General features: G+C 25.0%; 5 protein-coding genes across 6 annotated transcripts; all 5 read left to right on the plus strand.

Annotated features, from left to right (window-relative positions):
* The first annotated feature begins 96 nt into the window (after window positions 1-96).
* Window positions 97-2,574, plus strand: LOC148937228 (aminopeptidase N-like). 2 transcript variants are annotated; one of them, XR_016138491.1, is made up of 3 exons: window positions 97-455; window positions 1,013-1,659; window positions 1,929-2,574. XR_016138491.1 is itself a non-coding variant. In XM_089073448.1 (2 exons), the coding sequence occupies exons 1-2, from the start codon at window positions 268-270 to the stop codon at window positions 1,182-1,184; spliced, it is 360 nt and encodes a 119-aa protein (XP_088929574.1). In that variant the 5' UTR covers window positions 97-267; the 3' UTR covers window positions 1,185-2,574. The 2 variants fall into 2 exon arrangements, 1 of the variants encoding a protein (XP_088929574.1); XM_089073448.1 differs by having other exon boundaries at window positions 1,013-2,574.
* A 3,034-nt stretch (window positions 2,575-5,608) lies between these two features.
* Window positions 5,609-10,183, plus strand: LOC148937229 (aminopeptidase N-like). Its single transcript, XM_089073682.1, has 10 exons — window positions 5,609-5,696; window positions 6,045-6,199; window positions 6,423-6,451; window positions 6,577-6,729; window positions 6,836-7,310; window positions 7,624-7,862; window positions 8,263-8,633; window positions 9,006-9,283; window positions 9,483-9,670; window positions 9,982-10,183. The coding sequence occupies exons 1-10, from the start codon at window positions 5,609-5,611 to the stop codon at window positions 10,181-10,183; spliced, it is 2,178 nt and encodes a 725-aa protein (XP_088929808.1).
* On the plus strand, window positions 8,572-11,806 carry LOC105423397 (uncharacterized). Its single transcript, XM_089073455.1, has 2 exons — window positions 8,572-11,050; window positions 11,430-11,806. The coding sequence occupies exons 1-2, from the start codon at window positions 10,947-10,949 to the stop codon at window positions 11,665-11,667; spliced, it is 342 nt and encodes a 113-aa protein (XP_088929581.1). The 5' UTR covers window positions 8,572-10,946; the 3' UTR covers window positions 11,668-11,806.
* Window positions 11,807-12,609: 803 nt separating this feature from the next.
* On the plus strand, window positions 12,610-20,091 carry LOC105423408 (aminopeptidase N-like). Its single transcript, XM_089073683.1, has 9 exons — window positions 12,610-14,509; window positions 14,854-15,262; window positions 15,618-15,770; window positions 15,855-16,329; window positions 16,613-16,851; window positions 17,353-17,732; window positions 18,292-18,569; window positions 19,141-19,328; window positions 20,076-20,091. Exons 1-9 carry the CDS (start codon window positions 14,422-14,424, stop codon window positions 20,089-20,091), a joined length of 2,226 nt encoding a protein of 741 aa, XP_088929809.1. The 5' UTR covers window positions 12,610-14,421.
* LOC148937230 (aminopeptidase N-like) lies at window positions 18,891-21,792 on the plus strand. Its single transcript, XM_089073559.1, has 4 exons — window positions 18,891-19,328; window positions 20,196-20,363; window positions 20,760-20,912; window positions 21,388-21,792. Exons 2-4 carry the CDS (start codon window positions 20,311-20,313, stop codon window positions 21,623-21,625), a joined length of 444 nt encoding a protein of 147 aa, XP_088929685.1. The 5' UTR covers window positions 18,891-19,328; window positions 20,196-20,310; the 3' UTR covers window positions 21,626-21,792.
* The last annotated feature ends 1,551 nt before the right edge of the window (window positions 21,793-23,343 follow it).

A 23,343-nucleotide genomic window follows, 5' to 3' on the forward strand; every position in this document is an offset into this window, starting at 1 on the left:
TATTAGAATATAAAACATAAATATATTTATATAATTTAAAAATCAGTATTCTTAATGACATAAGCTGTGTCAAGCTGTGCATATAGTTTTACATTTACAAATCTTTTTAAGTAATTTATAATTAATATTTTCTTTCAAATTATACAAATACGTGTTAATTATTAAAATTTTAAAAATCTTATATAAGTTTGAATATAAATAATTATATTGTGCAAGAAATTAATTGTATATAATTTGTATATAATGCTATTTAATTTATACTTTTAGATGTATGTTCTGTCTCTTATTGAAAATATTCGTGCTAAATTGGGATATGAAGATCATGAAAATGATGACAGATTCACAGTTTTGTTGCGACGAGAAATAAATAACTGGGCTTGTAATTTCGACGACAATGAATGTGTAACAACTTATACCAAGAAATTCAACCAGTGGAAATCAAATCCTTCTGATCGGTGAGAATATATAAATATTTTCTTATGTATTCTTTGTATTTGCAATTTCTGTTGTATACTGAATTCACACATAACAGGATCTGGTTCCTAATGATATATCGCTTGTAGAGCGGATCAAACTGAGCAAAAAAGCCCTGTATCATTTTGCGATTTTCGCAATTTGTTAGGAATTATTAATTATTAAAAATCGGAAAATTGTAGATGACTTTTTTTGCTCACATTGACCCATTTTATTTCTACACAAGCGGTGTACTATCAGGAATCAGACACTCTACAGACAGTATACATATATGTATAATATAAGCACATATGCGTATATAAAACACACATAAAGTTATTCATTTTAATATTTATATTTAATATATATTTGATATATTTAATATGTTTAAAATATATTTACAGGCTCTTTAATTTTATTTACTTTATACAAAAGTTTAAATATTTAATATATTTAAGATATTAAAAATAAGAAATAATTAATTGTAGTTTATAAAGATAGTTATTACTGTTATGGATAGTTATCGTAGTTTGAAAGTTAATCGTTTAATATTTAACAGTATTAAGCCGAATGAAAGAACCGCTGCATATTGCACAGCCATAAGACATGGAACTTCTGAAGATTGGAAATTTTTATGGGATGAATATATTAATTCCAATCTTGCATCGGATCAAACTGTGATCCTAGGTGCTTTGGGATGCAGTCAGAATACCACCATTTTAGAAAAGTAATTTTACTATATAAAAGTATTGGTATTACTTAGAAAGTATTAGAAAGTACAAGTTACAAAATACAACAAAGTAAACTAAACACATGTTGTCATTCATTAAGAGTAATAAGCTATCAAGAAATAATAACATTTTATTAAATATAATAATGAGCAAAACATTAAAATTTTATAGTAATTCGTAAAGTCAGTTTTGTCTGTACAATTTTAGACATAGTTTGAATAATAGTGTCAGCATAATATAGTCATATATTGCAGTTATATATTGCATGTATTATTTATATAATTACTTCATTTAGGAATTAATTTTAATCTTTTTTATACAGATATTTGAGATATGCAATTACTGATTTCGAAACCAACCGAATTCGTAAAATGGATAGTACAATTGTTTTCTCAGCCGTTTCTAATTCTGGGCTGCTTGGAGCCGAATATGTGCTTGATTTTGTCGATAAACATTACAAAGAAATGGGAAAATAGTAAGTTATCTTTATTATGCAATTTTATACTGTAGTTAATATTAATTCAAAAGAAAAAATCGGATAGATTTATATCATACATTTAAATAAATAATATATTAGGAATGTAATATATATGTTAATCTGTGTCAAGCAAGAGTATATCTCTCTAATTTTATTTGAGCTATACAAAATGTCAATAAATAGTTAATGTAAATAGGTATTAAGTAGATATTAACAAATGCATATAAAAAAATTGATCATCCATAATATAATGTTTTTCTCTTCAGCTTTAGAGATCAGACAACCATATCTTCAATTCTCAATGCAGTGTCGCAACGTCTTTCTACACCCCAATCAATAAACAAATATGAAGAATTCATAAACAATCATAAACAGGACTTTGTATCTATCGAGAAATCTCTAACATCTTCTTTAAGAGTTGCTAAATATGAATTAGAATGGTTTAAGTCCAATTCGCCATCTATGATTCAATGGTTACAGAAATATGACAAGACTGCTTATTAATAAACATACATCTTCTTCCTTAAGTCAACTATGTTCTAAACTTAATTGGGTTAGTTAATTGGATTCAGCCAAAATCATATAATTTAAGTTACTTTCAATTAGATGTTGAAGACAGGAGTTATTGGGATGGATTATTGTGCTATTAAGTTTCTAAAATAGAAAAGTAAACCTTAATTTGTTGTATTGCTATTTAGTTTTTATATAATATGAATATTTATCAAATATATATTTTTATTAAACAGTTATATAATATATTATATATTTTGAATAAATGAAGTTGTCATGTCATGATTTATTTTTTTTTTATATACCTGCTTTAATAAATATAATTTTATATTCAAGTAATAGATTGATCAATGCTCAATCTATATATTTAATATATTTTGTATATTTAATAAAGAAGAACTAATTATTGTATGTAATGTAAGCTTAATTAAACTCTCAAAGAAATTTGAAACATTAAATAATACAGAAATTGAAGAGCTATACTATTTATGAATAGAAATATTATTTATAATAATATTTTCTTTACTATAATAGTAAAATTAAAATTATATAATAAAATATTACATAATTATTAAAATTGAAAATATATAAAAAATAAGCACAATATAACATAACTTTTCTCAGTGTTGGAATTATTTTATTTCAAAATTTGATAAGATAAGGATATAATGTAAAAAATTCAACAAAATTCAACATAATTTGTTTTTTCAATTATACAGCCTTTTCAGTTATACAGCCTTTTAAGTGCAAAATATTAATTACTGATCTAAAAATTAAATTATTTTATTTAAATTATTGATAACATATCTATATAAACTATATCTATATAACTATAATTTTTTATAAATATAGGAATTATACTTCTTACAATTTTTGTTGTAGTTTATAATAATAAACTACATTTTTTTTTATCAGCCTTTTATAAAAAGAAAGAAACGTATAGGTTATAAATTTATATTATTATAATATACTTTTCACAAAAAAAAAAATAATTACTAATATTATCTCTCTGTAAACGCTAATGATTAATTTTAAATTGGTTTTTTTGTTTTAAGAAAAGGCAAAATACAGAAATTATTTCATAATAATACAGAAAAAATAACTTCATTTTTGTTTCTTGTTATAGGACTAAATTGACACAGTTATGTGTGATAAGTAAAAGTTAATTTAAATTGTTGCATTACCAAATATTATTAATTCAATTTTTTTAATCTTATTTTCAAATTGTTTTTTTAAATTGCACTGAGTTGAAAAACCTTTAGATAATTTTTGTAACAGTTTTACTTCAGGTATTAAATAATGCTATTATTTTTATTATTGCGTTTATTATTATGTTTTGTGAATAAACCGAATAATATACTTATTTTATTTTCAATCTATCAGAAATTGAGATAGAATAACAATTTAATTGAATAGCATCCAAATATTAAATTATAAGTTTGAAAATGATCATGATGCATGGATGTTTATATGTAAATTTTGTATATAATATTTATTTTCAGAACATGTAAGAGAATTGCAATATTATAACAACAAAACCACTTGTTAAGATTTGGCAATCTTAAGGACAGAAATCTTTTATTTAAGAAATATATGTAAAAAATTATGTTCTCATGAAGGAATTAAATATCAATTTATTTAGATGTCATAGAAGGTTGACTCAAACAATTGCATTCTTACAAAAATTATTATATATCATGAAAAATAATAATTTAAATATAATTAATATAATTAATATAATTAATGTTTGTATGATAATGTGCGTGCACGTGAATGTACATGTACATATAGTTTTCATATATAGAAATATTTATATTTAATAACATTACATTGTTGTATTCTAGTAGCTAATCAAATTAAATAGTTTTCCCAATAAAATACAAATATGTATTCCACATTTTATCATATACATTAAATAATAGCTTTTACATTGTATATCATACATTTATAACACGAACAATATCTTTTTAATGTAATAATGTAATGTTAAATTGTTATATTTAATAAATTAGTTTATAAGTTTTTACGATTTATCTATTTATCTAATTTAGTTTTCTTTTCTATAATTAAAATATATAATTGAAATTCTATAATTAAAATATTTATGCATATCTATATATATTATTTTTTCAATTATTATTAATTTGCATGAACTTTTCATATTGTAATAGCAGTTTCTTTACTCTTGTATCGTCTAAATCTAAAAGACATTATAGTAAAATAACAGAAGAGGATAGAATGAAACAGTGACTTGAATCAATTGAACTCTAAGAAAACTGAAATATGTTGTTTAAAAAAAAGTCGTAAACTGTTTATAGATTTTAGTCCTGCATTTTACAATAATGCGGTCTCATCTTCATTCCACAGCTTAAATTGTTCATCTCAAGGTTTTGAATGGAAAATTTTTTTATTACCCAGTCTTTATCTTGTGTCAAAAGTTTATCATCCGTTCTTACATGAAAAAATATATATATCTTAATGCTTTGAAAATGACAAATAATTGATGCGTTATTAATTTATTTACGTCATTGATAAGCGGCAAGTTTCTGCAATACAAGAATAAAAGTTAGTATTATATCGACAATAACGTATATATGTGCATACATATATACGTATTTTGTCTATAATAAATCATTTTTGTCTAAAATAGCTAATATTTTCTCAATTGCTGAACCATATTTCAATATCGTATCGCTTATAATTTTAATTCTTTGGGTTATTGCGTCCTCCAAATATTTGATTTTGTTATAACGGTGGCACAAATGGCCTATTAAAAAAAGATAAACAATTCCAGTCTGAACAGCTGGTATTAATTAAGCAATAAAGTCTTCGTCCATTTTATTGGATTCTCGGTATCAAGAACTTCCATCCAGGAACGAAGAAAATTACATGTTCTACAATTATATCCAAAATATCATATTTAATTAATTATTAAAACAGTTTATTTTAACAACTATTGATTAATTTTACAACTTTTATATTTCTTAACTTTGTACAAGTGTCTTATATTGATAATTAATTTTATAATTAATTTATAAAATTTAAAAGTTTTATCTTTATTAATTTTTTTTGTACAAATTTTTTTTAAATTTATTTTGATAAATATTTATTTTGATACAATTTTAACAAATTTTGTTAAAGTAAATTAATTAAATAAAATCATGTCAAGAAAAATAAAATATTGAAAACTATAATCTTCCAAGGTAGAAGATCGTATTGTTTTTGTATGTTTAAAATGTTCTGCATTACACTTTTGTTAAATATCTTTGTTTATTGATTGCGAATATTTGCCAATTTTCGGAATTCTCAGATGTCGTCTTATATATCGATCAGTCATTGATCGATTACAGTAATTATTCTGGCTTCATTTGCCACACACCTTCCTCATTTACGTTGCTCGTGGAATTACTCGATTTTTTCACAAAATCATTGACAGATGAAGATCTTCCGGAAACATCTATTATTTTGTACTTTATTTACATTATTCAGCAGAAATATAGCAGATTTATCTCCTTTTCTCAATGGTAATTCTATTTATACTTTATATTAATTTATCTTCCAAAATATATTTTGAGAAAATTATTAAAAAATATAAAACTAAATAAAAACTAAATAAAACTATACATTTTTACATTTTAATTGAGTAATTCATTCTTTTTTTATTATAAAATAAGATAAAAAGTCTAATTATAAAAGTAATAATTTTTATTAATTTATAAAATTACGTGTAATATTTTATATTATTATAAAATTCAATCTAATATTACTAATTAACAGTTAGAAAATTATATATATATATATATATATATATCTAATATTTATTGTAAAACTCTATCTTTACAATTTTTAAATAATTTTATACTTTTTTCTAGCTATACTTATCCCAAATGAAAATTACAAACAAGATGTCGGTTCTGCCGACTATAGATTACCAACAGCTATCAAACCCATTTCATATGATATTAAGCTGATCCCGAAATTAAAAGATGATTTTAAATTTAAGGGCTATGTAACAATAAAAGCCTTAGTAAGACGCACAACTAACCACATTACACTACATGTCGGAAATATTGAAATTGAATCAGTATCTGTTAACTTGTATAATAATAGAAGATTTTCTTATACATATGATAATGCTACTGCAAAATATACTATTACCCAACCCAAAGCCTTTTAGAAAAGGTAGAGTTATAAAAATTAATTTTAAATACAATGGAATCTTAACCGACAATTCGCTTGGATTCTATAAGAGTTCTTACTTCGAAAATGGACAGATTAAGTAAGTAATGTGTTTACTTTTGTTTTACTTTACGATAATGAATAAAAATAAAAAGTAAAAATTTCGTCATTTTCATTAAATGTTATAACAGTTGATAATGTATAATTTTACTTATAAAATCATAGGTGGTTAGCTGCGACACAGTTTCAAACGATATATGCCAGAGAAGCCTTCCCATGTTTTGACGAGCCGGGTTTCAAAGCTAAATTCAAATTTCATATAGCAAGAGATGAAAATTACCACTGTTTAAGTAACATGCCACTAGTCAAATCTGAACGGTAAGTATTAAAAAAACAAAAAAACCTAAAAACATTATTTTTTGTCAATAATTGTTATAACACAAAGCCTTTTTTAATGTATATTTACAAGATATTTGTTTTTAAGAGCACCGGAAGGCAAGGTCTGGGACGTTTTTGAGGAAACCATTCCAATGTCTACTTACACAGTGGCTTTCGTCATTTCGGAATTTGAGTCTCTCAAAGTAGATAATTTTGCAGTATGGTCCAAACCATCCACTATCGATCAGGCCAAGTACGGTTTGAAAATTGGCATTGCTGCCGTCGAACTGCTCGGTGACATGTTCCAGCAAAAATATGTCCTCCCTAAAATGGATATGATTGCTATACCTGACTTTGCAGCAGGAGCTATGGAAAATTGGGGCTTGGTGACATATCGGGAGACCGCAATGTTGTACGATGAAAAGGAATCGTCCGCGTCAGCACAACAAAGAGTGGCTTCTGTGATTGTTCATGAACTTACGCATATGTGGTTCGGGAATTTAATAACACCAGAATGGTGGAGTTATCTTTGGCTCAGCGAAGCGTTTGCTAGATATTTTCAATATTTTGCTACCGCGGAGGTAATAAAACAATATATATAATCTACTTTATTATTACACTCATTAAAAAAAATATTAAATATATTTAATTAAACAAAGACTAGATTTGGATACTTAGCCTCAACGACTTTTTATGTATAATTTTTGTTTCGAACGATTCAAGTAATCGTACATTATACTATTATTTCTAAAAATAAATGATAGGTTTATTTTTACATTATATATCGTTAATAATATCAAAAGCTTCATCCTTATATTTTCAACGTTATTTATATAAAAACTATGCAAAATGAAATCTCCCTCTTTTAATTGTAATACTTGTGTTTTATTATAGATCGAAAAATCATGGAACATGAAGGAACAATTTGTAGTGGAACAATTTCAATCAGCATTAATAACAGATGGTCTTGAATCTTCCCCTTCAATGACTCGCAAGATTTCTACTGATTCACAAGTCCAAGGAGCAGGAGACCAAATTACATATGCGAAGGGATCCAGTATTGTTCGTATGATGAGCCACATATTTAGTAACGATGTCTTCAAAAACGCGTTACAGGACTACATACGGATCAAGTAAACATACATTTTACAATAAATTAACATAAATTTCATTTTAAACATAATTGATTAATTTGTTCAAAAATAAGATACAATGATGATCTTAATATGATAACTAATATTCTAAATTAAGTAAAACAGATGTAATCAATGCAGCAATAGAAAATTAAAAACAAAATTAAATTTATTAATTTATATGAATATTTATTAAATTGTATTCTAATTGTATTAAATTTAACATAAAAATAATATTTTTATGTTAAATTATAATTGTGATATGTAGCTTGATAATGCGACAAGATTGATTTCTTTAATTATCATTATTTTATTACGAAAAATAAAAAAATTTGAAATAATTAATTCTCTTTTTTAATGTAATCAATAAATTAGATTACAAATATCATATACTTTTTAGCAAAGAGGAAGGCTTGGGTCATCCAGATACTCTATGGAATGCAATAAAAAGTCAATTAGAAACTCAACGTTCATCAAACATTCCTGTAAAAGCAATAATGGATACCTGGACTACACAATCTGGATACCCTGTTGTAACAGTTAACATTAATGACGACGGTGTAGTAAATCTTAGTCAAGAACGCTTTTTCTTAAGGAACTTAAATAACACTTCGACGAATGTCACTTGGTACGTTCCACTCACATTTGCCACACAGAGTAATCCAGATTTTAGTAACACAGTTCCGAAATATTGGATGAATACCAAAAAGACCACCGCAGAATTCAAAGTTAATCCGGAAGAATGGGCCATATTCAATCTTCAATCGTCAGGTTAATATAGAATAGTGCTTTTTAAGAAAATAATTTACAAAAAATTATATGTATATGTACTAATGTTTTTAGTATGAGTTATCCTGTTATGTTATTATCTTATCTCGATTATTAAATTATTAATAATTGAAAAACAAGATTATATTAAATAATACATTATAAAAAGAAACTGTGTAAAATAGGTAAATTGTTAAAAATATTAAACAAAGATATTTTTTAATTTATAAAATTTAATAAATATGAAGATTGGTCATAATATAATATAAAAAAATAAACATTATAAATAATATTATAAATAAAAGTATCTTACGTCTTTTCATAAACACATTTTATGTAGGGACTGAAAAAATAATTTCAATATTTTTATTACAGGCTTTTATCGTGTAAATTACGATGACCGTGGATGGCAACGTATTTTCGATTTCTTAAAAAGTGACAAACTCGATGAAATTCATGTACTAAATAGGGCCGCCATTGTAGACGATCTATTAAATCTGGGTAGAGCAGGATATCAAAATAACGATGCGGTTTTGGATAGACTGCTTTATCTTAAGAGAGAAACGAATTATTTGCCTTTTAAATCAGCACTTAACGGATTAAAATATTTTAATAAGCAATTTGCAGGATCCGCAGAATATGACTTATTCAAGGTTAATTGCTAAGAATTACATAATTTTAATAAGTCATCCTATATTATACGCAGTTGCTTATGAATTTGTTAAATCTAGATATATTTAAAATTTTCAAGAAATTTATGTAAATTAGTACCAAGTAGTATAATTAATAAGTGTAGTAAGAAAAAAATCAATTGTGTATAACAACGTAACGTTATTTATTTTATATTTCTAGACTTACGTTCTGTCTCTTATCGCTAATATACGTACCAAGCTAGGATATGAAGATCGCGAAAATGATGACAGATTAACGGTTTTATTACGGCAAGAAGTAAATAATTGGGCATGTAATTTCGGCGACGACGAATGTATAACAACTTATAAGAACAAATTTAAACAATGGAGAGCAAACGCGTCTAACCGGTAAGAATATATAAGAGTTCTTTTATTTTAATTGTTATTTTTATAGTATACACATACTGTGGAACATTATTTCTAACTTAAATAATAGATTTCAGTACATAAATTGCGCTTGCGGCATCTTTAAAGAGCATACATACAAATTCTTTGCGATTATTTCACCTTTCACCATAAATATTTCATTTTTCACCATAAAGATTTTGAATATTTGAGTGTCTTGAATCTTGATACAAGTGTCAACTTTAATTTTTTTAATAATTATAATAAGTATAAATAATAGTTCGATTAACGTTAAATTGTTTAATTTTTGATAGCATCAAGCCAAACAAAAGAACTACAGCTTATTGCATTGCTATGAAATATGGAACTTATGAGGACTGGGAATTTTTATGGAAAGAATACGTTAATTCTAATCATGCAGCGGATCAAGTAATGATCATAAGTGCTTTGGGATGCAATCAGAATACCACCATCTTAGAAAAGTATGTTTCATACAACAATATTGTTATTACTTAGTAAACAAAAATATTAATATAAAATAGCAAATTGAGTACATATTGAGTACTAATTGTAAGTAATAAATTATCCAACATAGATTAAATATTTCATTAGACATATAATTAAGAGCAAAATATTTACATTAATAACGTATAAAAGTAATTAAAATTTGTTTACAACATTGTTAGTTAATACACTCTGTAATTATTGACATAATTCAGGTGAAAGAAAATAATAGCGTGATGTAATTATTACGTAGATATTGTATATATAATTAAATATTAATAGAAAAAGATTCACGATATTATAATAATGGATGATAATAAGAAACGCAATAAACAGTAAATAGAAAGTTCCAAACGTTTCGATTCGAATTTGAATCATCTTCAATGAAACAAAAATATAGTAAGGATATATTTCTGAGTCCAATCGATAAAAAAATAATGATAATATCCCACCATAAAAAATAATGATAATATCTGACGTGAGTGACATTTTATCATTATTTTTTATGGTTGGGCTCACTGATTGGAGATTGGATATCTTTACTATATTTTTGTATCACTGAAGATGACTCAAAGTCATCATCACTTTCTATACTAAATATAGTTAAGATTGAACATATGATTTGCACATTGTTTAATGCGCTGATTCTCACTAGCCTTATTATTGTTCATTATTTTTTTATATAATTATTCTATTAAAAAACTAATTAGCATTATTTTCTTGCAGATATCTGAGAAATGCTATTACTAGTTACGAAATCAGCCGAATTCGTCAAATGGATAGCATGAGCGTTTTCGCGGCTGTTTACAACTCTGGCTTACTTGGGGCCGAATATGTTCTTGATTTTGTTGATAAATATTCCAAAGAGATCGAGAAATAGTAAGTTATTTTTACTATGCATAAAATCTATAACCCGGTATATTAATTTACAAAAGAAATAAAATGAAAAAATAAAATATAAAAAAAAAATACAAAATACAAAAAAAAAATAAAATACAACATTTAAATCGCATTTGCAAATAAATTTTATATTGGTAATATAATAATATATGTATATTAATATATATTGATATTTTCACGTGTAATTATTAGACTATATTTCTTCATATTTCTTCATATGCTATATAGAAACTTATTTAACTTAAATAACTTTAACTTAACTTAAAACTTAAAATAATAAATATTAGATATTGTATAAGATGTATATAATAAGGTAATCTACCTTTGGTTTATAAAGATCATTATTTTTTTCTTTCAGCTTTGGAGAACAGAATCCAATAGCCACAATTCTCAATGGAGCGTCGCAACATTATTCTACATCTCAATTAGTGGACAAATATGAAGAATTTATAAACAGGCATAAACTAGACTTAACATCTATCCAAAAATCCTTAGAATCTTCTTTAAAGGTTGCTAAGTACGAATTGGAACGGTGTAAATCTAATTCCGCATCTATGATTCCATGGTTACAGAATTACGACAAGTCCTCTTATTAGTAAGCATATATTCTATAAGATGTAGCATCTTCTTACATCGTATACTTTGTGCAAATTATAAAAGCTGAAACTGGATGTTAAGTCCAATTACTGAATTTATTATATATATTTGTTTTAATAAAAAATGTTTTAATATTAAGTAATCGATTGACTGATATTCGACCTATGCATCTTCTATATTCAAGACTCCTGACTAGTCGCCGCAGCTATATTGGAATCGTGACGTCATAAGAAATAATACAGTGAAATTTATTACACGTAATTTGCAAATAAAGAGATATTTGATTAAAGTGATATTTGAGACGACATTAAGGCCCTTGAAGTGAAAATGAGCAGCTATTATTATCTTTTCCTCTTCTGATAATCAATAAATAGTCGTAAAAGGCATGTGAAATAAAACTTATTCAGACTTATTCAGAAAAACACACAATTTTACAGCTGTTGTGAGAAGTAAAAAATATGCTTTTACATAAAATTCAAAAGTTAACTGCCGTCCGTTTTTACGAATTTAAATACGAGACAACTTACATCTGCATAATTCAGGATATAATAACGAAATTAAATGCAACAAAAAATTTCGTTATCAGCACGTCACTTAATATAAAAAACAATAAGGATGAAAAAGTTTAAATTTTTACCGCGACGCTGTGTTGCTACTGACAACGCGAAGTTCTTAGCTGAGTAGTCAGAAACCTTAATAAAAAAAAAATTACATATAATTACAGATTTATATGCTATTGATTAAATCGTATAAAAAATTTAAAGAAGCGGATAATATAAAAATTAAATAGAATTAGAGATTATGTTAATTAAGCTTTCTGTTTAAAAATATTCTTATTTTTGCAAGAAATCGCATTTCTTAGTTTATTTCAATGTAATATGTCAATTAAGAAATAATGCACTTTATTTGCTGTTTTTCATTTTATTATTTGTGTTTTTTTCTATTGGACATTGTGTTCTTTTATATAGTATTCTTTTTGCTCATAAATAATTTGTGCCCATAAGTAATTTTGCTCATAGTATTTTTTTGCCCTTTTGAAAGTTACATTCTAGTTCTAAGTTTGTTTCTTTCGTTACTAATTCCACTGGGAAAGAAATAAATTTTTTATGATAGAAGAAATAAATATTTTATGCGTGATTTCGATTTTCTATATATATGTATACATAAATTGTATATAAATAATGATTTGTAACAATGTATTAAAAGAGGCTTGATAAATAAAATGTATGTATTTATTTTATGTACATGTATGTATAGCTTATGATTTTTCCTGAAAATGATTTTTACTTTATAATTACATAATGTTTGGAGGAGATTTAATAATTGTGAGGCATCATTAATTGAAAAAGAATATGTAGAGATACGAGAAAAAATGGTTCAAGGATTAAGTTAATTTTAAGTTAAATTTTTGCTTTCTAACAATTACTTACTAGTTACAATTACTTACTAGTTAATCAAGTATAGCACTATAAATTTAACACTATAAATTAATAAATTAGAAATAGAAACATATATTCAATATTCTATTATATACATTTTATTGACATTTTAAATATTCCGCATATGATATCTTTTCCTAATGTAATACTGTGAAAATTTATAAATCGTTCTATTTAATTAGTATTCAGATTTTTATAATTAATATTTCTTTTTGTTTGTAATAATGTCTATTTATATATTTAAATAATGGTAGATGGCATATTTATATAATGATAAATGACTTGTATGTTGTTTCAATAATTCTGAGAAAAATGATTGGGAAAGGGAAAATTTAGTTAATTGTTTTAGATTTGTATATTTTATTAAATTTTTGTTTATTTGAATATATCTCGGAGAATTTATATTTTAAGGTATTATCTTTGTTTTTAAGCTTCAGAATTATAATTTTCGGGAAATTGTTTTTTTTTGTAAATTTTGATATTATAACTTTTAAAATAACATTGTATTATTTATCATAATTAAGATTTTTCTGAATATTGTATGTTACAATATTAAATATTTGCATTAGTTGCAGCAGTTGCAGCACAAATGGACTAAAGTAAACAATTACAGCTTGAACAACTGATACCAATATGATATCAATTAAACAACACAGTCTCCCTCTATTTTATTGTATCTTCGGTTGTATGAGAAATCCAGGAGCGGATGAAGATGCATATTCTGTAATCGTAATAACATCTGAAAAGTCACTTGTCCAATCATTACCAAAACTTTTCCATTTTTTCAATTAACAATTAATTCTATTATCGATCTATTTAATTTCTTTATTCTTTAATTTATTATTCTTTAATATTTTATAAATAGTATTTTGTATTAAAAATTAATTTATACTTCATCTGTAATTTTTATATTTTAATTTTGTGTAAATTTAAAAAATTTTTTTATAATTATTATGTCACAATCTATTTTAGTTATATTAAAATATTTTTATTTATTTATTATTGCTTTTAATTAATTGAATTAAAGATAACTATCAAAATATCTAAAATATTAAAACATATAGTCTTCCAAGCGGGAGATGTTTCATACATCGTTTTGTATGTTTAAAATTTTACGCGCTACATTTGTTGAATATCTCTGTTTATTGATTGTGAATATTTGCTAATTTATGTGACTTTCAGATGTCGCTGTATATATTGATTCATTATTGATCGGTTATAATAATTGTTCTTCATTTGCCATTTAGCTTTCCGATTTGACATCTCGTTTGCTCGTGGAATTATACTCAAGGCTTCACAGAAAATTATTAACAGATGAAGATCTTCCGGAAACATCTGTTCCTTTGTACATTAATTACATTACTCAATGGAAATGTAGCAGATAAATCTTCTTTTCATGATGGTAATATTCTGTTCATATATTTTATTTTATTTCATAAAAATCTTAAAAAAAGAAATTAAAACACATAATTCTATAAAATAAATAAAATTGAATATTTTTGCATTTCAAGTAAATAACACATTTTCCTTAATTACAAATTAAAATAAAAATTGTTTAATTCTACAAAATAATCATAACTTATAATAAATATAAGATTTTACATAAAATTAAATATAATATTATCAGTAATATAAAATTATATATAACACAAAATGGTACAGCCAGTTTTGTAGGAACATTTTACATACTTAAAAATAAATTATTTTGTATATACAGTTTTGTAACAATTTTATAATACTTTTCAGATACACTGATGCAAAATGAAAATTATAAACAAAACGATAAGTCTATTAATTACAAATTACCAACAACTATCAAACCCATTTCATATGATATTAAGCTGATTCCAAAATTAAAAGATGATTTTAAATTTAAGGGCTATGCAACAATTACAGCCTTAGTAAAACGCACAACTAATCATGTTACGTTGCACGTGGGAAATATTGAAATTGAATCAGTGTCTATTAACTCATATAATAATAAAAGATTTTCTTATAAATATGACAATGTTACTGAAAAGTACATTATCAGTAACCCAAAACCTTTTAGAAAAGGTAAAATTATACAAATTAATTTTAAGTACAATGGAATCTTAACCGATGATATGATTGGATTTTATAAAAGTTCTTACTTTGATGAAAACGAAGAAATAAAGTAAGTGATACGACGACGTCGTTTAATATACTATAAAATAAAATAATTAATAAAATAATAATTTTATGAATGTACCTTATAAATAATAGTAATCGTTTATAAATATAATACAATATAGATAAGAAAATAAGATTTCAAATTATTTGACAAAAAAAATTTGATACTTAATATTATTTTATGCATATATCGCATACGCATAAATGCAAAATAAATATTTTCAACTATTTGTTTTGAAAATATCGTCAACATATTAATAAATATTATGATGATATACATTATGATAGTTATTATGATAGATATTATGACAGTTTATAATGTAAATGTGTTCTTTACTGATGTAAATGTTCTTTACTAGATGGCTGGCTACGACGAAATTTCAAAAGATATATGCCAGACATGCTTTCCCATGTTTCGACGAACCAAGTCTTAAAGCTAAATTTACCTTTCACATAGCAAGAGATGAAAATTATATCTGTCTTAGTAACATGCCATTAGCAAAATCTGAAAAGTAAGTAATCAGAAAAAACGCAAGATTATTGTTGAACAAATTCTCACGCCTTAACTTGTTCACTTATAACATATTTATTTTAAGAACTCCGGACGGCAAGATTTGGGATACTTTCGAAGAAACCGTTCCGATGTCTTCTTACACGGTGGCTTTCGTCATTTCGGAATTCCAGTCTCTCAAAAAAGATAATTTTACAGTGTGGGCCAAACCATTTGTTATCAATCAAGCTAAATACGCTTTGGATATTGGCGCTGCAGCTCTCAGAGTGTTCGGTGACACGTTTCAACAAAAATATGATCTTCCTAAAATGGACATGATAGCCATACCTGATTTCATAGCAGGGGCAACGGAAAATTGGGGATTGGTGACATATCGAGAGAGTCAAATGTTGTACGATGAAAAAGAATCGTCGGCATTGGCACAACAGACTGTAGCTACCACAGTTGTTCATGAGCTTGCGCATATGTGGTTCGGAAATTTGATAACACCTGTATGGTGGAGTTACTTTTGGATCAGCGAAGCGTTCGCCACATATTTTTCGTATTTCGGTACCGCGGAGGTAAGATAAAAAAACGCTATTTAGATTTTTCATCATTAACCGTAATATAAAATATAAATGTAAAGGAAAGATTCAAATTCAAATATTTAGCTTAAATAATCCTTTTTACAATCTCAATTTTGCATAATTTAGATAATTGCATTATACTGATATAAATAACAGATGTAAATAACAGATAGAAAAGGACTCTTTCAACAAAACATTTTTAATATTATTTACAATATTTATGCAAAGTTAAATTAATAAATTTTGCTTTTACATTCTAATACTTGTTTTGTTACAGATTGAACAATCATGGAACATGATGGAGCAAATTGTGGTGGACGAACATCAATCTGCATTAATAACAGATGGTCTTGAATCTGCTCCTCCGATGACTCGAAATGCTCTTACTAAAACGCAAATTGAAAACGCAGGAGGTACTATTACTTATGCGAAGGGAGGCAGTATTGTTCGTATGATGAGCCTCACGTTCGGAATAAATGGTTTCGTAGCCGCATTACAAGACTACATACAGACTAAGTAAACGTTTACAAAGTAAATTGTAATCAATTCTGTTCGAAACATAATTAATTAATTTATTTGAAATTAAAATATAATCTTTAAAAATAATTAATTAACTTGTAAAAACAAAAATAATGTAGCAGAGCAGAATTAATTAGAAAAGAAATTAATTTAATTTATGTTCTTATTAAATTTATAATAAATATTTCAATTACAAGTAAACAATTGTAAACTTGTTTTATATAATTAAATTATACAGCAGTTTATATTAATATTACATCGTATTGTTAAAATATCTACAAACAAATTAAAATTTATAAAAAGTTATTTTTATACTAAGTTGTAATATATTATTTGATGAAAAAAAATTGCTTTTTATTATTATTTAGTTATTATTATTTAGTTATACATACATTTTATGAATCATCATTTCGAATTGTTAATATTTTTATACAATATCTGTGTTTCTTTCTTTGCACGAGTTCAAGAAATTATATTGTAATATGATATACCTTTCAGCAAAGAGGAAGGGTTGGGTCATCCGGATGCCTTATGGAAAGCAGTACAGAATCAAGTAGACAGAGACATTCAACATTCAACATTTAACTATCCTGTAAAAACAATAATGGATTCTTGGACAACGAAAGCCGGATACCCTGTTGTATCAGTTAACATTAATGACGATGGTGTAGTAAATCTTACTCAAGAACGCTTTTTCTTGAGAAACTTGAAGAAGACCCCTACGAATATTACTTGGTATATTCCGCTCACATTTGCAACACAAAGTAATCCAGATTTCAGTAATACAATTCCGAAATATTGGTTGGATAACGAAAAAACTACTGCAGAGTTCAAAATTAATCCGGAAGAATGGGCCATATTTAATGTTCAATCATCAGGTTAGCATAGAATAACGTTTATACTGCCTGTAGTGTATACAAGAATTATTTATAAAAAACTGTATATATATATATATACAGTCTTCTATAAATAATTTTATATATATATATATATATATATATATATATATATATATAATGTTTAATTCGATTCTATTATGTTATTATTATATCTTGACTATTAAATTATTAATTAAAAAGTTAGAACGTACTAAAACAAATATTATAACAAATTAATTATAATAAAATAATTGTTTACCTAGTGAATACAAAGTAACAATAATATTAATGTTACAATTTTCTATTCAGCAATATAATTGTTACATATAATATGCATTATAATACATTTATATCGCATTGAGTGGGAAGTTATAATATCGATGTAATGTTACTGTTAGTTTGTGTGTATATTGTTAAAAATATTAAACGAACTTTCAAAACTTTTTGACTTTGATCAATATAAATAATAAATAAGATATGATTAATTTGAAAATATCTCATATCTATCTGTGTATATTATATGCATCTTAAAAAATTAATCTTTATATTTGTTTTATAGGTTTCTATCGTGTAAATTATGATGACCGTGGATGGCAACGTATTTTCGATTTCTTGAAAAGTGACAAATTTGAAGAAATTCATGTATTAAACAGAGCTGCAATTGTAGATGATCTCTTAAATCTGGGTAGGGCAGGATATCAAAATAACGATGCGGTTCTGGATAGACTGCTTTATCTTAAGAGAGAAACGAATTATTTGCCATTTAAAGCGGCATTTAATGGCTTGGAATACTTTAATAAGCAATTCACAGAATCTACGGAACATGACTTATTTAAGGTTGGTTTATTATTAAAATATGTTATAAAATATTTATAGAATTAGAAAACCAGACAATCACATTAATTACATAAGTCATGCCAAGTTATCTGTATTGTTTTATACTATTGATATACTGTTAGTTTAATGTGTACCAGATATGAATAATGTTAAATATTTTTAAGAAATGTGTAAGCTAATAAGCTGATTAAAATTTGGAACGATTAAAATTTTTTAAAAACGCATTTGTTTCACTTTTATTTTTGCACAGAATAATTCTCAAGTGCCAGATAAATAAAAAATATTTCAATCAGTAGGAAAGCAATAGAAAGAGAGTTTTTTTTTTTTTTTCATTATATTGCTGCTTTCTGAGGTGTGTACGATTGAGATATTTTTTATTTGGTATTCTGACACTTAAGAATCTTCTGTGTGAAGGTAAAAATAAAGTAGGAACAAATGTGTTTTTAAAAATTTCCAGAAACGTTCCAAACTTCAACTAAAGTTTAAATTTGAATATTTTGAATAGAAAAATTATATACTGGATGAATTAATTGTACTTAATTTTATAACACTATTTAATTTGTATTCTTAGACGTATATCCTGTCCCTTATCAGTAATATACGTAGCGAGCTAGGATATGAGGATCGCGAACATGATGACAGATTAACAGTTTTATTGCGGCAATATGTAAATAACTGGGCCTGCAAGTTGGACGACGAAGAATGCATAACTATTTATACAAATAAGTTTAAAAAATGGAAAGCAAATGCTTCTGACCGGTGAGTAGATACAAATATTCTTTTATTTCAATTACGTTCCGCATAATGTACATAAGATATGCATAGTATATGTATTATAAATCATAATGTACTTTGTGTTAGTAATACATATATTCAAGATCTATGTACATAGTAAATTTCAATATGTACACCTACATATGTATGTTTATATATGTATATTATTTCTAGCATTAAAAAAAAAATATATATAGCTTTTTTTTGAATCACCCTTATATATATATATATATATATATATATATATATATATAAATATATATATATATAAAATAAAATAAAATTATAAAAAAAATTAAATATATATATATATAAAAAAAATATATATAGCTTTTTTTTAATCATCCTATATATATATATATAGGATGATTAAAAAAAAGCTATATATATATTTTTTTAAATATATATATATATATATATATATATATATATATAAATAAAAGAGTGATTCAAAATAATCGTTCATCCTTAAAAATGTTATATTCTTGAGGATGCATTCGGGGAACTCACTAATAGCGCAATTTAGCGCTACTACCGTTCGGAGAGCTACTAATTGGTAGCGCTACCAAATACTATCGTTACGTCATATTGATAGCATTTTTACGTCATAACTTTGCGCTATCAACGCTATCGCTTTCGAGGTAGTGCATGGATAGCGTTTGGTAACGTTAGCGTTTATATACAAACTCTTTACAATTATCTATTTCAACTTATATGACTTATATGTTTCAGCATGCCTGAAAATTAAAAAAAAAAAGATTTATTATATTTGTTCAAATAATTGTTATATAATGTAGATCTACGCATATAATATCATAGTTTGATTAGTATCGGTTATTTTATATTCGACAGTATCAATTCGAATGAGAGAACTACAGCATATTGTGTAGCTATAAGGCATGGAACTTCTGAAGATTGGGAATTTTTATGGAACGAATACTTCAATTCCAATTATGTGGCGGATCAAATGGTGATTCTAAAAGCTTTGGGATGCAGTCAGAATACCACCATTTTAGAAAAGTAAGCGTATACGAAAATATTGTTATTATTTAGTGTTATTATTATATAAAAGTACTGTTACAAGATAATAAGTTTCGCTCAATACTACTTATTATAAATGTTAAGTTATTCAGGAGTAGATTATACATTTTATTGGATATATAAAATAAATATAGAATTAAAATATTTAGATTAATAAACAAATAAAAAAGATTAATAAAAAGATTAGATTAATAATATATTTTTTAAAATAATTAAAATCTTTAGTACTCTTGAAGTCTCTTTAACTTGTACAGTTTGTAGACATAAGTCGAACAAAGGAAAATAGTAACATAATAAAGCATTCACGTTGATATTGCATATGTCTTTATTACTGTTCTTTTTAAAATATAATTAACATTAATTTGTTTTTAACAGGTATTTAAAATATGCCATAACTAGTTATGAGATCAGTCGAATTCGAAATCAGGACAGCAGGAGCGTGTTCGCGGCCGTTTATAACTCTGGCTTGCTTGGCGCTGAATATGTTCTTGATTTTTTTGATAAATATCACAAGGAAATTGAGAAATAGTAAGTTTTATTTATTATTATAAACTATATAAAACAAAAAGAGAGATTACTAATACTAATTTTCAAAGAAGAAAGTATTTGAAATACAATATTTAAATTGCATCTGTAATTCCAATATTGATACTAGTTTATATTATCGTATTCATATAAATGTTTATAATATTTATATGTAATTATGTAAAATATATTTCTTTAAATTCCTTTTACTAAAAACGTCATTCAAGTAAATAATTTAATCAATATTCGCAGATATAAATATGTATATATGCGCACACACACACACACACACACACACACACACACACACACACACACACACACACACACACACACACACACACACACTATATATATATAAATAATTTGTGTGTGTGTGTGTGTGTGTGTGTGTGTGTGTGTGTGTGTGTGCGCGCGCGTGTGCGTGTGTATGAAGATAATTTCTACTTCGATTTAACATTATTATTTTTTCTTTCAGCTTTGGAAAACAGGATGTAATAGCCACAATTCTCAATGGTGTGTCGCAACGTTTTTCTACATCTAAATTAATAAACAAATTGGAAACATTCATAAACAAGCATAAGTCGAATCTGACTTCTATTCAGAAGTCTTTAAAATCTTCTTTAGAAGTTGCTAAATACGAACTGGAATGGCATAAGATCAATTCGCCATCTATAATTCGATGGTTACAGAAATACAAGAGGACCTTTTATTAATAAATATATAAGTTGCGACTTTGCGATTTCCATTACACCAAGTATGTTTACATAATCGAAAAATTTTTTAATAAGACTAAAGCACATTAGTTAATAAGATTATCATAATAAGACTAAAATTTTTAATTAATTCAAAGGCACTTGAGTTTATCTCTTATCGATTGCTAAATAAAAAACGTATTTTATTTTCACCATATTTTTTTGTAGTTGAATAAATTATATATATATATAATCTTTATCTCTTGGTCGTTATTTGACCCTTATTTTTTCTTAAATTTTAAATAACATTCTTAATCAGATTAGAAATTAGAAGATAAATGGAATAAATTGTTATAAAAGTTTTAAGATAAAAGTTTAGAATTGAAATACTATTATCGCATTCTTTATGATACAATTATTTGTTAAATATATATTTTTGTTAAACAGTATTACTATTTTAAATAGTAATAATTACATTATGTTTTTTGTTATCAATAATTATAAAATTGCATATCAGGATTTATTTTATTATATATATATATATATATATATATATATATATATATATATTCGTTTTAATAAAAAAATATTTTGATATTAAATAACTGATTGTCTAATATTCAACCTATTTATAAAAAGAGAAAATAAGTGCAAATTTATTTAATATTGATTAAAAAAATGTTATTCATATAAGAAATTTGAAGAAGTGACTAATACAACAAGAAGTGACTAATACAAAAGTTGAATAAATTTGTATTAATAAAGTTTTAATTTCTTTTCTTTTTATTTTTTGTAAGAAATCGCACTTCTGAGTTTATTTCAATATAATATGTCAACTGAGAGATAATTCAATTCATTTATTTATTTACTATTTTTCATTTTAGTATCTAGTCTAGTTATATTATTCTCTATTAAACATTGCGACATTAGACATTACAAGTTATGTAGTATTCTTTACTCGTAACTTTTCTGGCTAGTTCTATATTTGTTTCTTTTATTATCAATTGATAGTTATTCGAAATTAATTGCTTTATGCGTCAACGATTCTCTTTATATCATATGCACATAAATTATAAATAAATAGTTATAATATATTAAAAATTATAATATAATTAATTATAATATATTAAAATATTATAATACTCGAATAAATAAAATACATCTGTCTATTTTATATACATGCGTATGTAGTTTATTTCTGAAAAAGATTTTTATTTTATAACTACATAATATTTGAAAAAAGTTGTTTTAATGTTTGTTGAAGCATTATTTTCATTCGTTAAAAAAAAACTTTAATAAGAATTCACTTGAAAGTTTCAAGTTAAACTTTTTTTTAAACAATTACTTATTAGTTGATTTATTATACTAGTGTCACAAATTAATAAATTAGAAATACGTATAATGTCATATCATAGACTTTATATACCTGGATGTGTTTTTTTTTCCTATAGATAGAGAAAAATCATATATAGTTGTATCTTTTATTCTTCACTTTACCAAATACACTTAGTGCTTTCTCAAAATATAATATATGAAATGCGCCCCCTCTTCCTTCATCATAAATGCTATCAATGATATCAATTTATTCTTCATTAATACTCAGTAAACAATAAGGATAAAATAATATATTTGTGCCTGCACAGTGTAGTCTCATTTAAATAGAAAGATAAAAGATATTACTTCCTCGCTTTATCTTAATTTTATAACTTTGGTAGATTAGATTTTTCATTTTTGTCGCA

This window comes from Pogonomyrmex barbatus, unplaced genomic scaffold (assembly GCF_055798465.1).
Source record: "Pogonomyrmex barbatus isolate J1 unplaced genomic scaffold, ASM5579846v1 scaffold15, whole genome shotgun sequence".
In the NCBI taxonomy this organism is placed as follows: domain Eukaryota; kingdom Metazoa; phylum Arthropoda; class Insecta; order Hymenoptera; family Formicidae; genus Pogonomyrmex; species Pogonomyrmex barbatus.

Bases quoted from the DNA above. Each gene is read 5' to 3' on its own strand.
- LOC105423397 (XM_089073455.1), top strand. From the start codon at position 10,947: ATGGATAGCATGAGCGTTTTCGCGGCTGTTTACAACTCTGGCTTACTT. The intron at 11,051-11,429 runs GTAAGTTATTTT...TTTTTCTTTCAG, and splicing joins TCCAAAGAGATCGAGAAATA to CTTTGGAGAACAGAATCCAA.
- LOC148937228 (XM_089073448.1), top strand. From the start codon at position 268: ATGTATGTTCTGTCTCTTATTGAAAATATTCGTGCTAAATTGGGATAT. The intron at 456-1,012 runs GTGAGAATATAT...AATATTTAACAG, and splicing joins AAATCAAATCCTTCTGATCG to TATTAAGCCGAATGAAAGAA.
- LOC105423408 (XM_089073683.1), top strand. From the start codon at position 14,422: ATGAAGATCTTCCGGAAACATCTGTTCCTTTGTACATTAATTACATTA. The intron at 14,510-14,853 runs GTAATATTCTGT...AATACTTTTCAG, and splicing joins TAAATCTTCTTTTCATGATG to ATACACTGATGCAAAATGAA. The intron at 17,733-18,291 runs GTTAGCATAGAA...TTTGTTTTATAG, and splicing joins ATTTAATGTTCAATCATCAG to GTTTCTATCGTGTAAATTAT.
- LOC148937229 (XM_089073682.1), top strand. From the start codon at position 5,609: ATGAAGATCTTCCGGAAACATCTATTATTTTGTACTTTATTTACATTA. The intron at 6,452-6,576 runs GTAAGTAATGTG...ATAAAATCATAG, and splicing joins TTCGAAAATGGACAGATTAA to GTGGTTAGCTGCGACACAGT. The intron at 9,284-9,482 runs GTTAATTGCTAA...TTATATTTCTAG, and splicing joins CAGAATATGACTTATTCAAG to ACTTACGTTCTGTCTCTTAT.
- LOC148937230 (XM_089073559.1), top strand. From the start codon at position 20,311: ATGGTGATTCTAAAAGCTTTGGGATGCAGTCAGAATACCACCATTTTA. The intron at 20,364-20,759 runs GTAAGCGTATAC...TGTTTTTAACAG, and splicing joins AATACCACCATTTTAGAAAA to GTATTTAAAATATGCCATAA. The intron at 20,913-21,387 runs GTAAGTTTTATT...TTTTTCTTTCAG, and splicing joins CACAAGGAAATTGAGAAATA to CTTTGGAAAACAGGATGTAA.